Source organism: Carcharhinus amblyrhynchos, chromosome 28, assembly GCF_965287045.1.
Source record: "Carcharhinus amblyrhynchos chromosome 28, sCarAmb.v2.hapA, whole genome shotgun sequence".
Classification (NCBI taxonomy): domain Eukaryota; kingdom Metazoa; phylum Chordata; class Chondrichthyes; order Carcharhiniformes; family Carcharhinidae; genus Carcharhinus; species Carcharhinus amblyrhynchos.
In genome coordinates this window covers 657,519-675,706 of record NC_137351.1, presented here as the reverse complement: position 1 = coordinate 675,706, position 18,188 = coordinate 657,519, and the positions used below count along the sequence as shown (strand labels likewise).

At 41.3% G+C, this 18,188-nt stretch overlaps 1 protein-coding gene across 1 annotated transcript in view; it reads left to right on the top strand.

Moving 5' to 3' along the window:
• Nucleotides 1-12,190, top strand: part of leo1 (LEO1 homolog, Paf1/RNA polymerase II complex component) — a 31,298-nt gene extending 19,108 nt beyond the window's left edge. The window contains exons 6-12 of the mRNA XM_080214248.1: nt 879-963; nt 3,310-3,404; nt 4,458-4,592; nt 5,897-6,032; nt 6,182-6,368; nt 9,068-9,165; nt 11,470-12,190. Coding sequence (XP_080070374.1) covers nt 879-963; nt 3,310-3,404; nt 4,458-4,592; nt 5,897-6,032; nt 6,182-6,368; nt 9,068-9,165; nt 11,470-11,574 — 841 coding nt within the window. The 3' untranslated portion in view covers nt 11,575-12,190. The remainder of the gene's footprint in view (nt 1-878; nt 964-3,309; nt 3,405-4,457; nt 4,593-5,896; nt 6,033-6,181; nt 6,369-9,067; nt 9,166-11,469) is intronic.
• Nucleotides 12,191-18,188: the final 5,998 nt, after the last annotated feature.

The window sequence follows — 18,188 nt, the reverse complement described above, 5'->3', positions numbered from 1 at the left end:
GTATTTAATTGGCTGTAAAGTGACTTGAGACATCTGGTGGTCTGGAAAAGTGCGATTATAAATGCAAGTTTTTCTTTATTTCAACCAGTGTCATTAAACAAAAGCAAACTATCTGGCCATGTGCATCATTTGTTTGTAGAAACTTGCTGTATGCAGATTGGCTGCTACAATTTCCCAACATTGAGTAGTGACCCTGCTTCAATAAGTGGCCAGTTGGCTGCAAAGCACTTTTGGGCATTCTAAGATCATGAAAGCCACAATGTAAATGCAAATCTTTTTCCATATAGTCGAACATTTTATTGACTTTGGTGATTATAGCACCATGGTGATTGGACATGTTGAATACTGAATCTACTAAAACCTTTCATTCTATTTCAACTCTCTCCTTAGCTATTTAAACAATATTCAAAAGTGTAAACATTTTGGTATCTCTTTCCTGTAATACAGGTATTTGTGATACCATCTTCACTTGCGTCATGATGCAAATATAGGTGCTGACACAAAGAGATAAGATAAAGGAAACACTTTGTCAAATGACATTGGTTAACATCAGACGTCCTTTTGTTCTTTTGACTGAATATACCACAAAAGCTGCATGTTCTGCGATAAAAGTTAAAGTTTTGTTTTGGTTGCATTGACCTTTTACAAAATTATTTATATTTTGTTGTGCTTTCTAGTAGTTAGCTGAAACCAATTCAAGCCTGATTCTGCCTGGGACAGACTGACTCATTTGGTACTTTTGAGACACCCCAGTCAATTTGCAGGGTACATCAAGATTATTGCTTGTACATCACAGCTGTCTTATTTGAGCACATACCATAACAATCATGGTTGTTTGTAGTCGTTGTTAAAATCGTCTTCTTTCTTTGTTGTTTTAGACCATTCGATCCCCAGTACTATGAAGATGAATTTGAAGATGAGGAAATGTTGGATGAGGAAGGACGAACAAGACTTAAACTAAAGGTGAAGCCTACTCTATAGGATCAGTAATAAATATGTCTGATTGCTAAGATTTTACTGCACGTGTTTTGTGGGGGTGTTGGGAGTTAATGTAACCCAATCCGTCACGCAAACCAGCCTCCCGTTTGTTGACTCTGTCTACACTTTCCGCTGCTTCGGTAAAGCAGCCAGCATAATTAAAGACCCCTGACATTCTCTCTTCCACCTTCTTCCGCCAGGAAAAAAGTACAGAAGTCTGAGGTCATGTACCAGCTGACTCAAGAACAGCTTCTTCCCTATTGCTGTCAGACTTTTGAATGGACCTACCCTGCATTAAGTTGATCTTTCTCTACAACCTAGCTATAACAAAGGCCAAGCCTTTGTTTTGGGTCACAAGTTCAAATCCCATCTTGGCAGCTGGTGGAATTTAAAATTAAAAAAATCTGGAATTCAGAGCTAGTCTAATGGCAATCACAAAACAATTGTTGTTGAAAACATATTGCCCTTTAAAGAAGCAAATCTGCCATCCTTACCTGGTCTAACCTACATGCGAGTCCAGCTCCACAGCAAAGTGTTTGATTTTTAAATGTGTTCTGAAATGACCCGTTGAATCAAACCACTACAATGTTTAAAAGTAATGAAACTGGATGGATTAACCAAGGCACTGGAAAAATGATACCCGCAGCCCTACCAATGTTGGCCCTGCAAAGTTCACCTTACTATTATTTGGATCCTTTCAGAGAGGCAGACAGTGACTAGTGGGGCACTGCAGAGTTTAGTGTTGGGACCCCAACTGTTCACAATATACATTAATGATTTGATGAAGGAATTGGATGTATAATTTCCAAATTTGGAGATGACACTAAACTGGGTGGCAACGTGTGCTATGAGTGCTACGAGGCTGCAGGGTGACAGGCTGACTGAGTGGGCAAATACTTGACAAATGCAATATAATGTGGATAAATGTGAGGTTATCCATTTCAGTGGCAAAAAACAGAAAACATTATCATCTGAATGGTGACAGTTTAGGAAAAGGAAAGTGCAACATGACCTGTGCTGAAAGTTGGCATGCAGGTACAGCAGGCAGTGAGGAAAGCTAATGGCATGCTGGCCTTCATAGCAAGAAGAGTTGATATAGGAATAAGATTGTCTTGCTGCAATTGTACTCAGCCTTTGTGAGGCCACATCTTGAGTATTATGTATAGTTTGCATCCCCTATTCTGAGGAAGAACATTCTTGCCATTGAGAAAGTTTAGCGAAGATTCACCAGACTGATTCCTGAAATACATCAGACAGACTGGATCAATTGAGCTTATACTCACAGGAATTTAGGAGAATGAGAGGGGATCTGTAGAAACAATACAGGGCAGAATTTTCCCCAAAAAGTTCTGTGTCGAATTCGCATGCAAACTCTTATTACTTATGTGGTGAAAAACTGCAGCAGGCGACGGTGCAGAGGGACCTCGGGGTCCTTGTGCATGAGTCGCAAAAACCCAGCCTGCAGGTGCAGCAGGTGGTCAGGAAGGCGAATGGGATGCTGGCCTTCATAGCGAGGGGGATTGAATATAAAAGTAGGGAGGTCTTGCTGCAGCTGTATAGGGCATTGGTGAGGCCGCAGCTGGAGTACTGTGTGCAGTTTTGGTTGCCGCACTTACGCAAGGATATTTTGGCCTTGGAGGGAGTGCGGAGGACGTTTACTAGGCTGATACCGGAGTTGAGGGGATTGAACTATGAGGAGAGGCTGAATAAACTAGGCTTGTACTCGTTAGAGTTTAGAAGAATGAGGGGAGATCTCATTGAGACGTATAAGATGATGAATGGGATGGATAGGATAGAGGTGGAGAGACTCTTCCCGCTCAGAAAGGACAGTAGGACCAGGGGGCACAGCCTCAAGATAAAGGGGGGTGCGGTTTAGAACAGAGTTGAGGAGGAACTTCTTCACTCAAAGGGTGGTGAATCTCTGGAATTCTCTGCCAGTTGAAGTGGTGGAGGCTGCCTCGCTAAATATTTTTAAGACGCGGGTTGATGGGTTTTTGATAAGCGAGGGGATTAAGGGTTATGGGGAGAGGGCGGGAATGTGGAACTGAGCCACGACAGATCAGCCATGATCTTATTGAATGGCGGGGCAGGCTCGAAGGGCTAGATGGCCTACTCCTGCTCCTATTTCTTATGTTCTTATGTTCTACATTCTGCACTCTCTCGTTTCCTTCTCAATGAACAGTGCGCTTTGTGTAGCGTGCAAGAAACAATACTTTTCACTGTATGCTAATATGTGTGACAATAATAAATCAAATTAAATCAAAAATGCATCATCAAGGAAGTACCTGAGTTATCGACGGCTTCAAATTGAATTTTTGTTTCTAAACTTAGGTTGAAAATACGATTCGCTGGCGAGTGCGTAAAGATGAAGAGGGAAACGAAACTCGAGAAAGTAATGCTAGAATAGTAAAATGGTCAGATGGAAGGTTGGTAATATTCATTATAAATACAGACTAAAATATTTCTTAACAAGGTTATAGGAGCTGCATCACTTTCTATTTTGTAATGAAACTTGGGATATATTCTGATTTCTTATGAAGATTTGGTTTAAGTTTGCTTTGAGTTATTTGTTGCACGTCCATGCACCAAAAACTGATGAGCATGCAGTCTGTTCATTCAGTCTGCATTGATGGTTATGACTAGCAATGTAGAAGGAATTCGATTTTCCTTGAAAGCAAAAACAAGTGTGTGTTCATGTGTGCCTGCAATTGTGTGTCTATGAGAGTGAATGTGAGGCATTGAGTCTCCTATTGGAAGAAACAATTAAGCAACTCTTTCAAAAGTAATGCTTTTATAGAAATGCCTGGACTTAATGGTGCAGGTTTACTGCACCTGCCAGTTTTACACATTTTAGTTTGAAGCCTCAATTTATTGGCAATTCAGATTGGTTAAAACCAGCATGTTAGCACCAGAGAAGTGCCCAGTTTAACTCTTAGTAGTCAGAGTGCAGGCAGTACTTAACCAGCCCATGATTAGGTAGGATTTGGTGAAGAATCCTGAGTGCGCTAATAGCTACACTAACAACCAATTTAAATAATCAGTCAAGCTTGTAACGTGGCTCATTTTTGTTCACTATAAGCGACGTACATTCAGATGCAGGGATATGTTCTTTGCGAGCAAAAATATGTTCAAGCCTTCTGCCATTTTTGAATTACATGGAAAAATGGGGAGCCTATTCTTCCAGTTGCTTTCTCCATGGCAACGCCGCAACCACTGAGAGTCAAGTGGCCAACAAATCAGCATCCTTTTTCCCCTTCAGTACAAATTGTCATGGTTGTTTGAAATTTGGCACTCATTTGTCTGTCCTGATGAGTGCAAGATAAAAACCTTTAGCAATGCGTCTCCCTTTGCAGAAATAATAACTGTTCTTATGTTAAAGTTCAATGACCTATGAATTTCTGTGTTGTTTCAAGGCACCAAAAGACAGCATGGGAAACTATCTGCATACCAGACATTCAAATAATCTCTTCTTATTATAGCATGTCCTTGCATCTTGGAAATGAAGTTTTTGATGTCTACAAGGCTCCGCTTCAAGGGGATCATAACCATCTGTTTATTAGGCAGGGAACTGGTTTGCAAGGTCAGGCAGTCTTCAAAACCAAGCTCACCTTCAGGTATGTTGAACTCTCAGGAATTGAAATTAAACACTGCTGCCTCACAACGCCGGGGACCCGGGTTCGATTATCACCTTGGGTCACTGTCTGTATGGAGTTTGCACAGTCTCCCCATGTCTGTGTGATTCCTTCTGGATGCTCCGGTTTCCTCCCATAGTCTAAAGATGTGCGGGTTAGGTGGATTGGCCATGCTAAATTGCCGCTTAGTGTCAAGTGTAAATGTGTGGGGTTGTGGGGATAGGGCCTGGGTGGGATTGTGGTTGGTGCAGACTCAATGGGCTGAATGGCTTCCTTCTGCACTGTAGGGATTCTGTGATTCTATGAAAACTTAATCAGGCGTCTAATAAACTGTAATGAATGCTTTAGGATGAATTTTCTGGTTCCGCCTGATGTGGGAATTGTAGACAATTTGGCTCACCATTCAAAAGTCCGTTGACCTAGGGTAAGAATTTCTGTTCTCAAGGTGGGCATGACCGGAAAATTCCACCATTTGTGTGAATGACGCACCATGGCTTTATTAAAAGAATGTTTAACTTGAGTGGAAATATTTGATGAGGATACATTGGGATTTTCACAGTAACTTAATTGCAGTGACACTAATAACTAAACTTAACATTTATCTTTCAAACAAAAAAACTGCTTTTACAATGGACTGTTTTATATGAAAAATGGCCTTAAAATGTATTTTAGTTCCATAATCTAATAAGGTTAAATGCTCACGGTGACCTTTGTGTTAAGCTGTGCAAATTAAAGGAAAAAAATGTTCCCTTTATCAGGCCATTTAGAAAATTAAATCAGCATCTGCATTCACCATTATAAAGTGGTGATTGTGTAATGTCAAAAAATGCTCCACTGGACATAAGCCATACTTCCAAGTTCAGAGGTTTTCCAAACCATCTCTGAAAGTACTACATCCACCAATTCCCACACCCAAATCAAAATATTCTATCTATCACTTTGGGAGACTCCACAGTTGTTGAATCTGTTTTTCGCATCTGCCCCAGTTTCCACTCCTGTGGTCTGAATTTAGATAGCTGACAATGGTAGGCTGTTTGACCACTGGGAGCCAGGCTGATGTCTAAATGTGCGCTTTTCAGCTGATAACCAGTGGATTATAATCCAGAGTGAGTGCCCCAGTTGATTATTTTTCTCTCCCTGAAGCCGATTATGATGCTCTAGCTACAGTCCCATCAGTACCTCTCTGAGTTGTATAGCATATTTATCCTCAAGGCTATAAGGCGAATTTATTAGTTTCTGTGGTGAAAATGTTGGTACTAAAGCATCTTTATCCCAATGTTTCACAGGCCTCACTCCACAGACAGTGCTACCCACAGGAAGATGACCCTGTCTCTAGCAGATAGGTGTTCAAAAACACAAAAGATTCGAATCCTTCCCATGGCTGGCAGAGATCCAGAATCCCAACGCTCTGAAATGATAAAGGTAGACAAACCTGACTGAACGTTAATAAAAATGATTGAGATGGAGGTGTCCTCTCTTAACGCACTTGCATTTATTGGGATAAATAGTATTGTTGTCAATGCAGCGAGTTTCCAGTTTGGGAGTGTGAAAGCAACATCTGGTTTTGACAGAAAGAAGAGGAGCGTCTGAAGGCTTCTATTCGAAGAGAGTCACAGCAGCGTAGAATGAGAGAGAAGCAGAGTCAGCGAGGTCTTAGCTCTTCCTACCTGGAACCTGATCGCTACGATGAGGAGGAGGAAGGTGACGACACCATCAGCCTCGCAGCCATCAAGAACAAATACAAGGGAGGAGTTAGAGGTATGGTAACGAATCAAGAAATTAGTGCACTGAGCAGCTTGTTCTCACCAATATATGACATTGTTCTTTTATGACAAAGCGTTCCATTTGCCGCTGAAAGTGATCTCTTTGTGAATACAGTATATTATTTTAATTCTTTCCAGAAAGTATTACACCAGTTTGTGTAAATAATCACTCTATGTGTACACGCGGGTTTGCGGATTATGTACCAAGTCGTATGTTAGGTTCTGAGTCAAGAACCCATGGTTACAAATGTGTAGATTATTTTTCAATACTGTAATTGATAAAAGATACAAATAACGGCTGTAAAGTTATAAAAGCTTCTCTCACATGTAAAATAGTTTTTCTTCCACAGTTAGCAGCCAAAGGAAATTGCAGGAATGTGTGGCTAATTGAATTTCAATTGCCCATCATCAATTGTGAGATAAAAAGAGATATCTGCTATTTTTAAAGCAGGATTACCAACCCCAGTTTCCCACAAATAATTTATTCAGAGGCTTTTGATGTTTTAGTGTCATAAGAAGATAGAGGCCTACAAGATTATAGTGGCATGGACAGAGAGGATAATCAAGTGCTCTTTCCTAGAGTAGAAAATTCAAGTACTAGGGGACATAGGTTTAAGATGTGTGGGGAAAAGTTTTAGAGGAGATGTGTGAGGCAAGTTTTTTACACCGAGGGTGGTGAATGTCTGGAACGCACTGTCTGGGGAGGGGGTGGGAACAGGTGTGATAGCGCATTTAAGGGGCAACTAGACAAATACATGAATAGGATGCGAATGGAAGGATATGGACTCCGTAAGGGCATATGGTTTTAGTTTAGGCAGGCATCATGATCGGCACAGGCTTGGAGGGCCGAAGGGCCTGTTGCTGTGCTGTACTGTTCTTTGTTCTTCTTTCTTCCACTGCTTGTAGTGCACATTGCCTATTGGAAGAGTGTATTGAATGGCCAAGCCAGTTGTTTTCACAGGGACCACTGCAAGCAGCCTTTGTGGATTTTGTAAAAGAATAAAGAGCATTAATCATCATCCAGCCCCCAAAATACTTCCCACCTGCTGCCAGCCACTCCCATGCACCAATTCTATCTCTATGGAGGAGTCAGTAGATTTCCTGTCTGTACCCCACCCCCATCAATGAGCTGGCTGTCGGTACTCGTTCAACACCTGTGGCTCACATATTATTGTAATGAGGCATTAATGTAAAAACACTTCAGGCCTCTTGTCATGTCATCAGGCAGAAATCTCACAAAGCACCTACTCCTTCCATCTAAGAATTCTGTTTATACTTGACTAAAAGCATCTGGAATGAAAGAGGAATGAATGTCACGAAGAATGTTATAAATATAATCGTTCTTATGCAGAACACATTCTAAGAAACTTGAATGTTGAAATTATGCTGACATTAGCATGTGAGCACTTAATGACATTTCTCTGTCCACTATTTTAAACACAACCTTTTAATATCCTGCAGCGTAATATCACGATGTAAGTTGCTATAATAACGGTAGCACGTTAAACATCTTAAGTTCATATTCAGTTCAAATGCATGTATTTGGTTAATTATAAGATAGACTTAGCTCTGCACTGCATGCCCCTAAATCCATCTTTTAAAAAGTTACAGGATGTAAGTAGGGCCCATCATCGATCTAGCAGTCATGGCGTGTTTCCTAGAGTACATTGCTTAGAAATGATCTTCGAAGAGCATAGTGGAGAAGATGAAGATGAGAATAGGACAGAACAGGTAGCAGAGACTGAGGGAGAGGAAAAATAAGAATTGAGAACTCTGGTCCAAGCATTGAGTTTGTGAAATGGGGATGCATTTGATTATCAGAGCAGGGGCAGAGATCTAAGTGTGGTACAGCAGGAATTTAGTCTAGTAGTTGATGAGAAAGGTAACCGTTATGAGTATATGAGAACCAGACTTTGCTTTCAGGCAATAGGTAACAGTGGAGTGAGCTGATTTGTGAACAATAGAAGCAGCGAAGTTTCAGTTTGTAGCCAGCAAGAGCAAAGACTCATCTGGGAGCGAGTGGAGAATAAATCAGCTCAAGAGCCAGATGAAAAGCAATGTTTGAGTCAGATATCCGAGCAATGGAATATGGTCCCAAAACAAGCACATTTTCATTCAGTGAACCAGCCAAAGACTAGAACTTGATTCAGAAGAACAGCAGAATTGAGTTTGATCCAGGATAAATTGTGGAGAATCAGAGTAGTAATGCTCCTGAAATGACAAATTTAGATCCAGTTAGGAGATAGGAAAAGAGTGAAGTATATCCCAGAAGTTGAACAGAATAATGGCTGAGTCATTAATCATATTCAAGGCTGAGCCAAGAGTTATGGGAAGCAGCCATGATCTTATTGAATTACAGAGCAGGTTTGAAGAGTCGATTAGCTTACTCCTGCTTCCTCACCCTATGTTCCTATCTCAACCTTGGTATCCACAAGATGATTTCAAATAGTAATCAGGGGCTCAGCAGCATAGTTGGTCCTGGTGAATAGCAAAGTCCTTGTGGCAGAGAAGTTCATTCAGAAATCCCAATTCTTTTATGATTGGAAGTGTTGGGTTTTAGCTTCGTCTAATACACTACTAAAGCGGAGCCAGTTAACTTGAATCAAAATATTCAGCAATAAATCACTCTAAAATCTCTTCATATAAATGTCATAAGAATCCAGTTTAATTATTGTACGTTCATATCTGTTTCAGAGGAGCGTGCTCGTATTTATTCCTCAGATAGTGATGAGGGGTCTGATGATGACAAAGCACAGAGGCTCCTGAAAGCCAAGAAACTTGACAGTGATGAGGTTTGTACAGTAAAGTTGCATGCATAAATCCAAAATCCAAATGGCAATAGTTACTGGAATTTTCAGTAATGTGCAACAAATGGTATCCATCTCTACATGTTGTCAGCTGGTTTTTATTTTAAAATGTTGACCAAGAGCTTGAGTCCTGTCATATTATTTAGAACTGAGATAAGGAGAAATTGCTTCACTCAAAGGGTTGAGAATCTTTGGAACTTCGACTCCAGAGGGTTGTGGATGCTTCATCATTGAAAACATTTAAGGCTGGGATAGATGAATTTTATTTTTTTTATTTGTTCATGGGATATGGGATGTGGGTGTTGCTGGCTGGGCCAATATTTATTGTCCATCCCTGAGGGCATTTAAGAGTCAACATCATTGCTGTGGGTCTGGAGTCATATGTAGGCCAGGCCAGGTAAAGACAGCAGATTTCCTTCCCTAAAGGACACCAGTGAATCAGATGAGGTTTTACAACAATCGACAATGATTTTAAGGTCATCATTAGACACTTAATTCCAGACTTTTATCGAATTCAAGTTTTACAATCTGCTGTGGTGTGATTCGAATCTGGCTTCTCAGAGCATGACCCTGAGTCCCTGGATTATTAGTGAAACAACAATACCACTACATCACCGCGTCCCCCCTATTGGATATTGAATACTATTTTGCAGAAATTTGCCAACATAATTTCAAAAGCAGGCGTGTATGAAAATCTCTCCCCTCACTGAAAACGTTTGCCCTGAATCAGGATAATATATTGACAGCTTACTTGTTTGATGAGCTGGATATGAGCATTCTTTGCACTCGACTGTATTATGTTTTTTTTGATAGCTTTTCGCCACACGGTGTTAATTATTTTGCTTTGATTTGGAAGGGAAATAAAATATTCCAGAACTTCATTTTTCTTTGTGAGTTTGTTTCCTGCCTGAACAGCCTTTGAGTATTAGCTTTGGATGAGTGTTTGACCCACACAGCCTGCCTTTACAGCCATAGAAGGGAAGCATGGAGGTGGGGAGAAAGAAAAAGGGAATCATGTGGGTGCAAACCGTATAAACTAATGACTTACAAATGTTCTACATATTGATCTTGAAAGCAGGATCAATGGGTTGTGACAGCTTTAGCAAATGCAGATCATTGCACCTAATATTTTATTTGGAAGAATCAGATAAACCCTACAGCACAGAAGGAGGCCATTCAGCTTATCGAGTTTGCACCAACTCTGACAGAACATCCTTCCCTGGCCCTATTGCCATAACCCCATGTATTTACCCCACCAATCCCCCAACCAACACATCCTGGGATACTAAGGGGCAATTTAGCATAGCCAATCTACCTAACCTGCACATTCTAAGACACTAAGGGCCAATTTAGCAGGGACACTCCACCTGACCTGTACATCTTTGGACTGTGGGAGAAAACCGGAGCACCTGGAGGAAACCCACGGAAGTTGGACCATCTTTAATTGCAGTAACTATTTCAACAGCATTTAAGTGTTATTATAAAATAGTTCCAGATCTGTTTAATAATCTAAAGAAAATGCCAACTTTTCTGCCTGGTAGTTGTGGTCATTTGTATTGTTGCCACTTTGGAGGACAGCTGAACCTTCAGGAGCCTTCTGGGTATCATGTAATCTTGATCTTCAAGATTTCCCTCCGAGCCACTAGCCAACGCGTGCAACTAGTGTCAGTGCAGTGGCAGGTTAGCACATTGGGAAACCAGAAGGCTGGAGGGAGCAGGTTTGACCCATAATTTGCAATGTAAGAACTTTGCTTCCTCTGCCCTCAACATAGCAAAACTATTTTTATGAAGCATATGGCTATTGAAATAATGTAATTTGTAGTTTTTTTTGGTGAGATACATCAGTGCTTCTCATCATTGACTTAGAGCATCAAGTTACCTGTTCTGTACATGTTCAGGGGTGGCAAGGTGGCACAATGGTTAGCACTGAAGCCGCACAGCGCCAGGAACAGAGTTAGGTTACCTGTCTGAGCAGAATCTGCACATTCTCCCCTTGTCTGCATGGGTTTCCTCCAGATTCTCCAGTTTTCTCCCACAGTCTGAAAGACATGCTGGTTAGGTGGATTGGCCATGCTAAATTCTCCCTCAGTGTACCTGAACAGGAGTGTGGCTGGAGGATTTTCACAGCAAGTTCATTGCAGTGTTAATGTAAGCCTACTTGTGACACTAATAAATAAACTTAAAAATTTGCAAGTGTGATGAATAGATGAATGCTTATTCTATTGTATTTTCTCTAACCACACTGTTTCCCCTATGCCACCCTCCCCCCTCACCCTTTTCTCCATTTAGGAAGCTGAACATCCTGGAAAGAGAAAAGCGGAAAATGACGATAAAGGTACCAGCAAAAGGGCAAAGAAGTATGTGATTAGTGATGAAGAGGAAGATGACGTGTAAGCTGTCTGAAGTGGATCAGATGGCTTGTATCGTCTGACATTAAATTGTACAGTTATTTTGTAAGTAGCTATGTTGTCTGATCTTTGGCAAATTTTGGTAATCATTTGTAACTTGGTGGTTCAATAAGATGAAAAAAATAAACTTTTTTTAAAAAGTGGATTTTAAGTGATTTATAGCTGAGAAGTAGTCAGACGGTGCTACTTACAATTTTTTAAAAATTTGGGACTGCCAATGTGAAACAAAATAGATAAAGTTTGTTTCCCGTTGCTTTATTTGTATATCAGTTTATGGAATACAGGTATAGATATGGCTTTGATTGTGTTTAACTGGAACTGTTACTTATGTATATATTTGGTGGGACAATATTTTTTGTTTTCAAATGATCAGCAAATCTGTTACTGGGGGGAAAATGTTCCTTGCCCATTTACTTCAACTCTTGTGAAGGTCTTGAAACAGAAACATATATTCAACCAAAGATATATAGACTGGAACTGTACGAGTTGCTAAATATGTATCCTTTTTTATTTATCTCTTCCAAGCGGACTCCCTCTGCCAGTAAATGTGTGCATGGTAGCCTCAGGTGAATAAAATGCACAATAAAATTTTCAATACACTACATCTCTTTTCCTTCTTGCACTCTTTCAGCTGGCTTTCTTTCCTCCATTTGTGTGTTTCTCACATTTTTACCTCCTTGTATCTGATTCCTTTTCCCTTTTTCATAAATTTCTCCTGTCCGCTCACCTGAATTCAATAAAAATAAGTTTACGGTAGAACACTCTGGAAGAAAATCTCATCATGAAAGATGTCAGCGTCAATTCATGTGAATTTGAAAGGAATCTTGAAGTGTTGAACTTGTCAGTCAGCATGTCTAGCACTAGAGAGTAGCAATCAACAAAGTAAACAAAATCCAAGTTAGTGTTCCAATCAGATTGCTCCTTGAGGACTCTGTTTATTTTTTGCCAGTGAAGCACAAATGAGACATTCAAGCCTTGAGAAATTTGCGCCCTTCAGTTGTGAAAGGAGGCAGCTGAATGGGCACCTGATGTTGTATAAGGTAATAAACCGTCTAGAAAAAATAAAGTTGAATACTTAACATGACAATACGACATGAGATTCAGCTGTAAAGATTGAGAGACAAATTTAAGACTAATGTCAAGAAATAGTTCACACTGATTGGAATAGATTTCTAGCTAGACTTTGGAGACGAAAGCTTTGGAATGATTTTAAGAGACAGTTTGATGCCGCAATGCAATTGTGCATTTTTCTGAATGAATGGACTGATACAAATCAAATAACCTTGAGCTTCTATATGCTTTTCACTTTATGCCTCTTATCCTCGTTTCTTCACTCAGTTTGTTCCTCTTAGCTTTCATAAGACTCAGGATTACGCTTTGTGAAGATCGCTTTACAGTTTTGTATTCTGTACAGGCACTTGGTATTTTGGTTGCATTGAAGATGTGAGAAAAATGTTGTGAATTATTTTCCTATCTATAACATAATGTGACATTCAAGCTGGTGTGATCTGTAGGTGAGGTTTGCCAGTTTGAAAACCATGTTGCTTAAATGTTTAGCTTCAAACTGCAGAGATAGAGTAGAGTTCTGGCTCGCTGTGTTTAAAAAAAAAGAACCTTCTGGCTGTACAGGTCAATGCATTTTGCAGCCCAAAGCATCCAACTGTCGTGATTGAAAGAGGGAAAATTAAATTCCACTGTTAGTTTATTAGTCACAATATCATGAAATGATACTCCTGTGCTCAGTGTGGGTAATGATTTCAGTGGTACGGTCCCAGTCAAATCCCTGATACTGTCAAGCTTCTTTAATACTATACCTGTGTCTAAAATTTCTTTTATGGGATGTGAGCATCACTAGCAAGACCAAAATCTCTTGTCTGCGCTTAATTACCCTTGAGAACATGGTGATGAGCGACTTAGTGGCTTGCTAGGCCACTTCAGAGGACACTCAAGATTTGAGCATTTTAGTTATTAGAGCAGATATGTTTGGTCAGGATTTGTGCATTCTTCACATCAATTCTTTTAGCTACACTTTTGATATGCCTGGTCCAGTTAAACTTCTGGTCATTGGAACGCCACAGGGGTTGATGGCGGAATATCCAGTAGTGATGTTGAAGTTTGTGGGGTGGTTAGGCTCATCTTATGTTGCAGATGCTCATCACCTTGCACTTATACAGCGTGAATTTTATCTGTCACTGGTCAGCCTAAGCCCAAATGTAGTCCAGCACCTGCTGTCGGATGGCATGACTGCTTTATTATTGGAGAGTTGTAAGTGGAACAGAACAATGTTAAATTGTCCGTCCCATTCCTGATCTTATCATGGAGAGAAGTTCCTTAACGAAACAGCTGAAGATGTTTGGATTGAGGATGTGATCCTGAGGAATATCTGTAATGATGCTTTGAGGCTGCCGTGATTGACTTTCAATAACCATGACCGTCTTCATTGGAGTCAAGTGTGATTCCACTCTATGCCTGTGTTTAGTTTTACCACTTAGTCTCGTTCTGAGTCAAATACGGCCTTGACGTTGAGGGCAGCTGCTTGCACGTCTGAATGTGCTATTTTGAGTTTCTGTTGGGAAGCCAGGATGTCCATGGTTGGCATTCCTTCACAACAGGTGGTAAAAGAAAGTTGGCCAACAAATTTGAAGCTTGTGAATGAGAAGCTAGAGTTTGGGTGTCTGCGCCTTAACAACCTGATTGAGGAATTCATAGACAATTAAGTAATTGATACTGCTTTCAAACTACAACTTTAATATCAACGTGAAGCAGTTTTTCTCCAAACTATGCTCAACTTGTACGAGATAAGTTGACTGATTCCAAGGCTAGACCAAATGAAGAAAATCACCCATTTCAAATAAGTCTTGATCCTCCAGTCAGCCATTCCTTGACTCACTGGTAGCATTCAGCTATTAAATCATAGAATAGATTCATAGAATCCTTACAGACGGAAGGAGGGCCATTTGACCCATTAAGATTGCAGAGCATCTTACCCAGGCCTACCACTGCCCCTTCCCCATAACCTCACATTTACCTCACTAATCCTCTAAACCACACATCTTGGATCAATAAATGGCAATTTTGTGTGGCCAATCCACCTAACCCGCCCATCTTTGGAGTGTGGGAGGAAACCAAAACACCCAGTGGAAACCCACACAGACACAGGGAGAACATGCAAATTCCACACAGTCACCCGAAACTGGAATCGAACCTGGGTTCCTGGCGCTGTGAGGCTAACCACAATGCTGCCTAATCGATGACACAATTTTACTGTAAAGGCAAAAAACTTCAGTAGGGATTGCATAGGACATGCATTTTCCCAATTTTATTTAAGTATTAAAGTACAACGATAAGTCAAAGCTTCCTGCTAATAACATACTTGTTGTGCAGGTCAACAGTCTTTCCACTCGTGATTGCATTACCCACTATCTGAAACTTTAAGTTCATTAGCTCCAGTTTAAAAAAAGTCATTGGGATAAATGCCAGCAATGTGATCTGCGTGTGATCTGTGCTGGCTACTTTAGTTGTGTAACAACAAATTCTTCCTTTAGAGCTCTCTACATCTCAAACAACATGTGTTTTTTTTCAATCTGACAAGGCACAAAGTTGCTGCGCCTTGGCAAAATGTGAACCTGCATTGTGTATTATAATCTACCGTTGAGTTTGCTGAGTGGTTGTCAAGAATGGAAGGTATCCCATGTTTCAGCAAATGTATGGGCTTATTGGTGTTTACAGTAATACAACAGCTGAGTTATTAGTTGCCTATTCAATATTTGTATGCTGCTTTGTAGTACACAAAGCTTAATGGCAGTTTGCATTCCCTTTATGTTAAGATTATGACCAACTTGCCATTTGGTCATTTCCAGTTTTTCCACTGTGTGGAGTTTGCACGTTCTCCCCATGTGTGCATGGGTTTCCTCTGGGTGCTTCAGTTTGCTCCTACAGCCCAAAAGATATGTAGGTTAGTTGGATTTGCCATAGTGTCAGGGGGATTGTCAGGATAAATACAGGAGGTTACAGAGATAGGGCCTGGGTGGAATTGTTGTTGGTGGAGGCTTGATGGGCCGAATACCTCCTTCTACACTGTAGGGATTCTCTGATTCGCTTTCGCCAATAACTTCTTCCAAAAACATGGACCGCTCCCCTGAATGACTTTGCGATGCCCTTTTTAAGCTGTTAAGTATATATGGTATTTGCTTCATATAAGAACATAAGAAATAGGAGCAGGAGTAGGCCATCTAGCCCTTCGAGCCTGCCCTGCCATTCAATAAGATCATGGCTGATCTGTCGTGGCTCAGTTCCACATTCCCGCCCTCTCCCCATAACCCTTAATCCCGTCGCTTCTCAAAAACCCATCAACCCACTTCTTAAAAATATTTAGTGAGATAGCCTCCACCACTTCAACGGGCAGAGAATTCCAGAGATTCACCACCCTTTGAGTGAAGAAATTCTTCCTCAACTCCGTTCTAAACCGCCCCCCCTTTATCTTGAGGCTGTGCCCCCTAGTCCTACTGTCCTTTCTGAGCGGGAAGAGTCTCTCCACCTCTATCCTATCCATCCCATTCATCATCTTATACGTCTCAATGAGATCTCCCCTCATTCTTCTAAACTCTAACGAGTACAAGCCTAGTTTATTCAGCCTCTCCTCATCGCTCAACCCCCTCAACTCTGGTATCAGCCTAGTAAACCTCCTCTGCACTCCCTCCAAGGCCAAAATATCCTTGCGTAAGTACGGCGCCCAAAACTGCACACAGTACTCCAGCTGCGGCCTCACCAATGCCCTATACAGCCGCAGCAAGACCTCCCTACTTTTATATTCAATTCCCCTCGCTATGAAGGCCAGCATCCCATTCGCCTTCCTGACCACCTGCTGCACCTGCAAGCTGGGTTTTTGCGACTCATGCACAAGGACCCTGAGGTCCGTCTGCACCGTCGCCTGCTGCAGTTTTTCGCCACGTAAGTAATAATCCTTCCTACCATTATTCCTACCAAAGTGGACCACCTCGCACTTGCCAACGTTAAATTCCATTTGCCATTTCCTGGCCCATTCGCCCAGCCTATCTAGATCCTTCTGTAGACTCTCCACACCCTCTGCACAATTTGCCGTTCCACCAATCTTGGTGTCATCAGCAAATTTCGACACCATACACTCGGTTCCCTCCTCCAGATCATCTATATAAATGGTAAATAGCTGAGGCCCCAGCACCGACCCCTGGGGCACTCCACTAGTCACCAACCGCCAATCTGAATAGCACCCATGACCCCCACTCTCTGCCTCCTATTTGACAACCAATCCTCTATCCACGCTAACACCCTACCCCCAACTCCATGTCCCCTGACCTTCTGCAATAACCTCTTGTGAGGTACCTTGTCAAATGCCTTCTGAAAATCAAGAAAGACCACATCCACCGGCTCTCCTCTATCCACCGCCCTAGACACATCCTCATAGAACTCCAGTAAATTCGTCAGACACGACTTCCCTTTAACGAAACCGTGCTGCGTCTGCTCTATCAAGCAATCCCCCTCAAGATGCCTCGCTATTTCCTCCTTGATGACGGATTCTAACATTTTACCTACAACAGACGTTAAACTAACAATATTTCTGTAACTAGTTTGAAATGATACTTCACAGGTTTCCTGAATCCTTGCTGAAATGCACATGCACTATTCTTGACTTGCATGCTAGAGAGGAGAATCTGCGCCATTAACTTGTCTGTGTGCAGTGAGCACACAGTACCCAAAGGATGCAGAATGACAAACAGTTCCAATGACCTTCAGTGTACAGGAGCACCGGTCTGAGTGCATAAGGAACCCATTTGATATCACTGGATATCATGCCAGTGTGTTGCAGATTCATGCTTATGAGCATTTGAAAAAAAATAGACATTAGGAGTAAATCGCCACAGATAAAAGTGATTCATGTCCAAAGATATGCGAGTTAGGTGGACTGGCCATGCTGAATTGCCTCTTAGTGTCGGTGGGTGAGGTTATGGGGATACGGTCTGCGTGGGATTGTGGTCAGTGCTGGCTTGATGGGCTGAATGGTCTCCTTCTGCACTGTATGATTCTATGATTCATCATCAGCAGAAAGGTGTCTAGTCCCTGAGCTATTTATTTTGTTGTTTTATTTAAATTAAGTGAAAATAACTTACTTTTGACTCTTAAATATTCTGCAGGGATCAGTTTCCCTTTCCTGTTGTGTAGCATTAGAAATTAAAGTCCAGGTATGCAGTGAATTTGAATGGGAGACACAATCTACAGTGTGCCTTGGATACACATGAGGAGCAACCCATTCTGTATATAGATGTGAAACAATATAGACGTGAGTTGTTGGGAGAAAAGCTAAACGTTCCACTCCAGCCCTGGGCAGAAAAGCAGCAGTTCCGGTTTACTCGGGTACTGGCTGACTGCAGTTATTCCAAACTAAAGCGCAGCACTAAAAGCGTCACTGCTGTATTCTGCTTTTGTCACATCTGAGATTCATCAGCTCTCCGAGACTTTAATTCTGACTGTTTACACATTGCTTCTTGGGTTCATAAGTTAAATTCTGTTTATGTTAATTGGGAACTGCAGGCTTTTGAATGACAGCTTGGAGATCGCACTCTG